Raw genomic sequence first — 7,617 nt, forward strand, 5'->3', positions numbered from 1 at the left:
TGCAGCTGTGGGCAACGTTCCCTGTGAAGCCCCTTAACTCCACTAGGATTTTTTTATTTACAGGAGTTTTAGCTGAAGCAAAATAAGTAAAAATTTAAAACTCTGGTGTTAATAATTGATGCTCTTTTATTTTTTGTTGTTCCGGGTTGATGATGATGATTTGATGTCACATTGACTGTCCTTATATAGGTTGTTTACATTTTCTGAACATATTCTAAAAGACCATAAAACAGACTCCACATCTCCAACTTTAAATCTAAAGCATGACGTTGTTCTGCAGCCTCCAGTGTCCTTCAAGCTGCTGAATTTTACACTGTGAGGTTAAAATAACTGTCCCGTTGGGTGAACAGTCCATGAACAAATGGTTATTGATTTTTGTATAGTTTAATTAAATGCCAAGCCCCCGGAGACCTTTTAGTTTTCTATAACATCCTTTTATTGTTAGGTTGTGGTGTACTACTTCAGGTCTCTAATTAAACCAAATAACTGGTGTTGAAGATATCAGCACAGTTATTGCTATCTCCGTTCCTGTGTGAGCCACTGCGTTGCAGGTTAAACAGCATAAATAAAGAGGTCACGTCTCGGCCTGGCGATCTGCAGCCGGCCGGAGCCCGGCCCCTCCTCCTCCCATCACTGGTCCTGCTCCAGCACTTAACACGGATTTAATGTCGCCCAGTCATCTGTCAGGCAGATCAGATCAGCGCTGTAATACACAGCAGCCGGTCCCACAGATGAGGCCACAGCCCAACACAGAAGTCCGGAAAACAACAGACAGAAAAAAAAGCACCTAAATCTCACAATTACTGTAATAACCCGGCCTGGTGCCTCCCGCACTAAGCGCTCTCTTGAATGAAAATCAAACTGTTATGAGTGAAGGCACTCTGTTCATATTTTAGACGGGTCATTCACAAAACAGCCGCTGGTTTTCAACCCATTGACCACGCGCTGTTGACATGTTGATCTTCAATGAGGAGTGTAAATAAACCTTAATGAGACATAACTTCACTCTTATTTTTTAGTTTGACCCCCTTCGTTTGCTTTTTAAACCCAAGTCCTCCAAATCCAAATAACACTAAGATGTATTTTGGGGATAATGTGAAGTCATGATCATAGATGAGGCACACAGCGTCACTTGCAAGTCAAATAAACTGGACTTTTTGTTCTGAACGGACCAATGATTCATTCTTTACAGGACCTTGTGCCACTCCCTGTTTCATTACGGCTTTTTGTGACAGCGCTTCTTTCAGGTGTGGGTCACTGTATGATAAGATTGTGTCTTCTCACAGATTGCATAATTCAAGTCTGTGTGAGTGTGTAAGCAGCTCCTGGACGTTGTGGTTTGTATCCAGGTTCTGATAACATTGAGAGCATAGCCTCCTTTTTCCAGTTCTAGTCTTCACATCAACCACAGTCATCACATCAGAAAACTGCTTATTAAGACAAACATTTAATCTCATTCTTTACTGATGTTGGATTAGAGAATAAAATGCTCATGATTCATTCAGGGGGATATCTTTTAGTTACAGACAGGATGTGTTGCAGGATACAGGACCTGATAAACACTTCACTTCTTTCCTATCCCCCGCGTTCAGAATCACGCTTGACAATGTAGGTGGTGAAGAACCACAATAAACACATGGAACTTTACTAGAAAACCCTGTAAATCCACAGTCACTGTCACATGAGATGCTAAAAGTTATAACTGACACCAACACTGAGTCAGGAAGTTTTGACTAAATGTGTCCTTTATACGTAAAGTAGTTTGTGTACAGACTGATATCTAGGCTTCATACACTGTGTGATTTTGATTGGTTTCTGTTAAACCCAGTCTGAAAATAATAAATTCAATCAATTCAAGCTCTAGGCTTTGAAAGATATAATCCATCCTTGTTGGTCACATTCGTTCAAATGTAAGGATTTTGCTCCAGCTGGTGGAAAACTGTTTGTTTTAGCTTTTTCAATAAACGTTGACATCAGCAGCACTCACTAGTTGAACAATAAACATCACTACAAATGTCTGTACGTTCCAACCCTGGTGTCCAGCCCTGCTTGGTTTTTTCATTACACAAACTGAAATCAGCTGCATCGGCTCTGCATAAAGGTTGCACCTAATGATGAAGATGATGATGATGATGACCCGTTTAGTGGAGATGCTGACCCGCTCCCGGCCCCTGTGCGCGTGAAGCACAGCAGCAACTGTCTGACATCCCAGTAAACAGCCTGGCTCCACGTGTGCGCCCCCCCCCTCCCCTCCTCCTCTTTAAAAGCGCAGGGAAACCCCGGCAGAGCGCCGCAGACTCTCTGGAGGTTACTGCGAAGGCGACGACGGACGCAGGCTGTAAATGTCGCGCCAGGATTTAAGCTTCTGACGTTTGTGCGGCGCAGGAGTCGAACTTAGTGTCGATGCGGTGAAAAAAAGTTTCCTCTGGGTTTGCGAGGGCGCAGTAGCACAACTGTTTGTCATTCGTGCGAACAGCAATAACGGACTAATATTTATTTCTAGCTACTTTTAATAGAAAATATTTTGTCTTGACTTTCGGGGGCGTTTTTTAACGACACGCGCTTTAAACACACACTTCGCCGTCGTCGCTCGTTCCAGCCCGTCGTCATCCCCAGCGGCGCGATGCTCTCCACCGTTCGCCGGCACAGCCTCCGCCTGCAGACCGAGCTCCACCGCTGGAGCATCTGCGACCCGGGCAACCACCTGCTCCCGGACCGCCTGCTGGCGCGCGTGCCCGCCTGCATCTCCCGCTCCATGTCCTGCACCAGCTCCGCGGGCGAGTCGGACTGCAGCCGCGGCAGCTGGTCGTCCTCGGACTCGGTCATCTCCACCGACTCCAGCGGCGAGGCGGCGCCCGCCGGGAGCCCGTACCGGGTGGTGCTGCTGGGGGCCAGTGGGGTCGGGAAGACGGCCTTCGCCAGCATCTTCGCCGGAGCGGCGGACAGCATGGACAGCGACGACTGCGAGCTGTGCGGAGGTGAGAAGAGCACACCGGTGGAAACATGAGCAATAACTTGCATATAAGCTTAGGACTGTGCCAATTATTTTGAATGTGTGCTCATTTATTGATGTGATATGAATATTTTCAGATGAGGCGAGTGAACGGCTGATTGAGGTGGATGGAGAAGCTGCAGCTGTGACTCTGCTGGACACGTGGGATGCAGAGGTGAGTCAAAACCCACGCCTCAGCCGGATGCCAGCATCCACGGCGCGCTCCCATCGTTCATAACTGTGTGTGTGTGTGTGTGTGTGTGTGTGTGTGTGAGGCAGACCGACGGGGAGTGGGCCCAGGACTGCTACATGCAGACGGGTGACGCCTACCTGTTGCTCTACTCCATAACGGACCGGGCCTCGTTCCTGCGCGCCTCCGAGCTCCGGATAAGCCTGCGCCGCTTCCGCCCGGCGCAGCACACGCCCATCATCCTGGTGGGGAACAAGTGTGACCTGGTGCGACGGCGAGAGGTGTCAGTCAGTGGTGAGGAGCCCCCCCCCCCCCCCCCCCGTGTGTGTGTGTGTGTTGGACCGTACTGACCGTGTGTGTGTGTGTGTGTGTGTGTGTGTGTGTGTTGGACCGTACTGACCGTGTGTGTGTGTGTGTGTGTGTGTGTGTGTGTGTGTGTGTGTGTGTGTGTGTGTGTGTGTGTGTGTGTTGGACCGTGCTGACCGTGTGTGTGTGTGTGTGTGTGTGTGTGTGTGTGTGTGTGTGTTGGACCGTACTGACCGTGTGTGTGTGTGTGTGTGTGTGTGTGTGTGTGTGTGTGTGTGTGTTGGACCGTACTGACCGTGTGTGTGCGTGCGTGTGTGTGTGTTGATCCCTACTGACCGCGTTGCTCTCATGCCAGAGGGCCGCGCCTGCGCCGCCGTCTTCGACTGCAAGTTCATCGAGACCTCGGCCGCCATGCAGCACAACGTGTGGGAGTCCTTCCGCGGCATCGTGCGCCAGCTGCGCCTGCGCCGGGACTCCAAGGAGGCCAACGAGCGCCGCAGGCACGTCCGCGGCAGCGCGCGGCGCCAGAGCATCCCCGTGAAGGCCAAGCGCTTCCTGGACAGGGTCGTGGCCAGGAACAACCCCAGCGTGGCCTTCTGGCTGAAGTCCAAGTCCTGCCACGACCTCTCCGTGCTGTAGAGTCTACAGGATGCGAGCACTCACCCACTTTGAGTAGCTGGATCCACGCGAGCGGGGGCCACGCTGAGGGGTCCGATTCTGGCCGCCGGTGCTCACACAGGAAGGACCGGGCTCCGAGCTGATGGACGCGATGCCGGGGGGACCCCACCGAGCTCACTTTGTCAGCTGTTGTGATGGAGCGGATCAATGAAGGGACTTTTCTGCCTCTTGGACGTTTGTCTGTGGCAGAAATGGAGGATAGAGATGAACCCATTGAGACGAGAGAAGGATGTGATGTTTTCAGTGTTTTGAACAAAGACATTCATATTAACCTTCTCTCTTCTGTCGTCCTTTTGCTCTCATCCCCGATTCCCAGCAGTTCTAAGCTATTGATGATTATTTCTGTTTGTCTTTATTATATTCGGTACAATTTAGTGACCTTCTCATTATTTATAGTACAGCATGTTGTTTTTTGACCTTATTGTAAATAAAGGGTGGACTGAATGCGTTTTGCTACTCGAGGGTGGCTTCAGTGTTACTCGATGAAATAAAGTGACATCATCTGATTCAGTTGTGTCTTTTGTCTGTCGTCTTCGCATCTAATGAGATCTGACTCAGCTTTCACACAAAGGAGACTCTGACACAAACAGGATTTAACGACAGCACAACGGAGGTGATGAGAGATGAGTCAGTCGAACTTTGAGAACCAGAATTAGTCCCAAGTGTGTGTGTGTGTGTGTGTGTGTGTGTGTGTGTGTGTGTGTGTGTGTGTGTGTGTGTGTGTGTGTGTGTGTGTGTGTGTGTGTGTGTTCTTATCTGCTCAGAGTCAGACTTGGGTCACGCTCAGATCCCAAACTCAGTTTTAAAATCAAGAAGATGCGTTGCCAAGGTAACGCTCAGAGAAGCCGGCGTGTTTTCGTCCAGTGCAGGAAGCACCAGGCAGATGGTGTATCTGTGTGATCTGTGTGAACAGTCCACAGAGCCAGGCTTTCCGCTCAGCCGTCACTCACAGGTTCTGGTTAAACAGCGATCCTGCCAAACTGTGACTCACGCTCTCTCCCGTTTCCCTACAGTCGCAGTTGCAGGTTTCCCCTCAGCTCGCGGCTCGGGACGGTGTCAGGATGTTCGGGAGATGAACTCAGTTCTATGTGGAGCTGGGTCATAAAGATAAGGAGGACGTGTGGGACTCATCGTGCTCTTTGTGAGTTCGGCCGCCTGTCTCACGGCGTCACGGCCCTTCGAGTCGTGTTCCGCAGGATCGCGGGGATGAAGCCACAGCTTCGGGTTCGGTGAATTGTCAGCGTAACCTGGAGGTGCTGTCGGCTGCGCACGCCGCTCCTTATCAGGCTCAGCTGCTAATGGAAAATCAGACAAGGCGCAGAGGTCAGAGTCCGAGGGGAAATGAGAAAGTCGGAGCAGCTTTTCCGAGCTCTTCCACCCGTCACTTCACTGCGTGTGCCCGGATTCTGACCTTTTATGTCCATAGTTCACACACTTTCAGTCTAAACAGGACAATCGCTCACTTTTTGTTCTATTACCTAGAGACTGTATTAGTCAGTTCACTTCTCTGCTTGTCTTTTGAATAATGACTAAAGTATTCGCCTCTGTGGATTTATAGTAAATCTGTAAATTGAAATGAGTGATAATGGGGCTTTCCTTGCCGTGGCTGCACGTACCATCGCTCCCCTCTCCTCTCTCCTCCATTGGCCGGCTTTACATGAGGGCAGGGTGATTAGACAATCATTAGATACAATAAAACGCTGATGGTTAACACACTGGTTAACGTTTGACCAGGCAGGATGAAGTAGCTCGAGTCCCTGAGAAGCCTGAGGAGTTGCTCGATCTCCGCAGTCAGGTAAGTGCCCTCACCCTCAGCTCTGCGTTTGGCATTTGCTAAATGAGTTGTTGGTAGAAACAGACCAAGGGGCTCGGCTCTGTGGGTTTTCACGGGAAGCCAGATGTCTGTTGATGGAGTGCTGTGATCTCGGCTCCACTGTGGGTGGGCCTCCGCGTCAGGTGTTACCTGCTGATGTCTGCTTTGTTGCTTTTTCCGCGCCTGCATCCGCGTGAAACGTAGGAGACGCTAGATTTAGCGCCAGGCCGGATTTAACCGACCATAACGAAGGTCATCCGGCCGTTCATGTCGGCCTGAAACACCCAAATCACAGCCTCACTCAGTCAGTTTATGTCTAAACAGCAATAGGAAGAATCTGATTTGTTCCTGATTGTTCTCAGTGGATTTGTGTTGACGTTTTTAGGGGTAGTAAAGTTCCTTCTGACGACGGGGGCCCGAAATGCTAATGAAGGATAATAAAATAATCAGTAGCTTAAAATAAGCTTAGTGTTTTGTTATTAAGGAGCGTTTGTCGATGTCACTAACGGCACCAAACGTGTGTCGTGCTACAAAAAGGTCGTCAGCTGTGACTCAATGTCACCTTCACGTTCATGCAGTTGCCAACTCGCCTCTTCTTCCTCACAACCTCCGCCCAAAAGCAGGAAATCTCACCCCGTCGACCGCTGATGTGTGTTATTCATCGTGTGTAGTTGCAACAATGATACTCCCCTTAATATCAGAAAGAGGCCGGCGTGTGTGCGTGAGACGTGGTGAAGCGAGGGATTTAAATCCTCCGTGGTGAGTGTGTGGGGTGTTTTAAACCCACGCTGAGACGTTTTTTTTTTCCTTCCTAACGCTCAGACTTTGAGTAAAGTCGTCAGGGTCACACTCTCTGCTTTGACCTCTGGGTTCCTGCATCACATTCCCACAACCGGCATCGAGGCCGTTCCTCGAACGGGGCACTTTTGATTAAATTAAAACCCCTGACTTTCAGTTTCCCCTTGCGCGCCCGCGTGGGAGGTTCACCTGGCCGGCCGAGTAGGTGGAGCTGCACGTGTGAGCACTCGTTCCGCTCAAAGTGTGCGGCGAGATAACGCCAGGCTCCTCAAGGACAGAGGACGGGCCTCTTGTCTCCGCGAGTCAGCGGAGAACGAGAGCGAGCCTGCACGAGCGGGGGGATAATCATTTCCTCTTAGCCGCTGCACCTTCCACAAGCAGGAGAGAGAGGCATGACTCTAAGAGCAGGCCGCAGTCCATATCAGGCTTTTGTGATATTTAAATGCGTAATTTAAGTCATTTTTCATGTCGCCTCTCTGCCTCCTCAGCCTCCTTTTTCTAACTCCTCTCCTCCGTCTCTCCTCCACCTCCTCCACCTCCTCCTTATCCTTCCCAGACTGCGATCATGACACCCATGGTGCATCTGTTGTTGCTCCCACTCCTGTTCAGCATTGTGAGTACAGCGCGCTGCCAAGTGCTGCCGCAGTCCTTCAATACATATTCATAGTAAATATGAACCTGTTAAAAGGTCTGTGAAACTGTGTGGATGAATTGATGCTTAGATTTATTTCCTCAAGCGGGTTTGGTGCATTTGGTGAACATTAATATTTGGTGAAAGCATTTAGCGGGGCAATAAATTCCTCTCGCGTGGAGACTTTGCTCCTTCTGCTGCGCTGGAAT

The 7,617-nt window shown here is 50.1% G+C and overlaps 2 protein-coding genes across 2 annotated transcripts in view; both read left to right on the plus strand.

Annotated features, from left to right (window-relative positions):
• Positions 1-2,623: 2,623 nt before the first annotated feature.
• gem (GTP binding protein overexpressed in skeletal muscle) lies at positions 2,624-4,672 on the plus strand. Its single transcript, XM_029130330.2, has 4 exons — positions 2,624-2,978; positions 3,091-3,167; positions 3,272-3,476; positions 3,844-4,672. The coding sequence occupies exons 1-4, from the start codon at positions 2,624-2,626 to the stop codon at positions 4,125-4,127; spliced, it is 921 nt and encodes a 306-aa protein (XP_028986163.1). The 3' UTR covers positions 4,128-4,672.
• Positions 4,673-5,875: 1,203 nt separating this feature from the next.
• cdh17 (cadherin 17, LI cadherin (liver-intestine)) overlaps positions 5,876-7,617 on the plus strand; it is a 7,691-nt gene continuing 5,949 nt past the window's right edge. Inside the window, exons 1-2 of the mRNA XM_029130329.3 lie at positions 5,876-5,961; positions 7,334-7,390. Coding sequence (XP_028986162.1) covers positions 7,343-7,390 — 48 coding nt within the window. The 5' untranslated portion in view covers positions 5,876-5,961; positions 7,334-7,342. The remainder of the gene's footprint in view (positions 5,962-7,333; positions 7,391-7,617) is intronic.

Source organism: Betta splendens, chromosome 16, assembly GCF_900634795.4.
Source record: "Betta splendens chromosome 16, fBetSpl5.4, whole genome shotgun sequence".
NCBI lineage: Eukaryota > Metazoa > Chordata > Actinopteri > Anabantiformes > Osphronemidae > Betta > Betta splendens.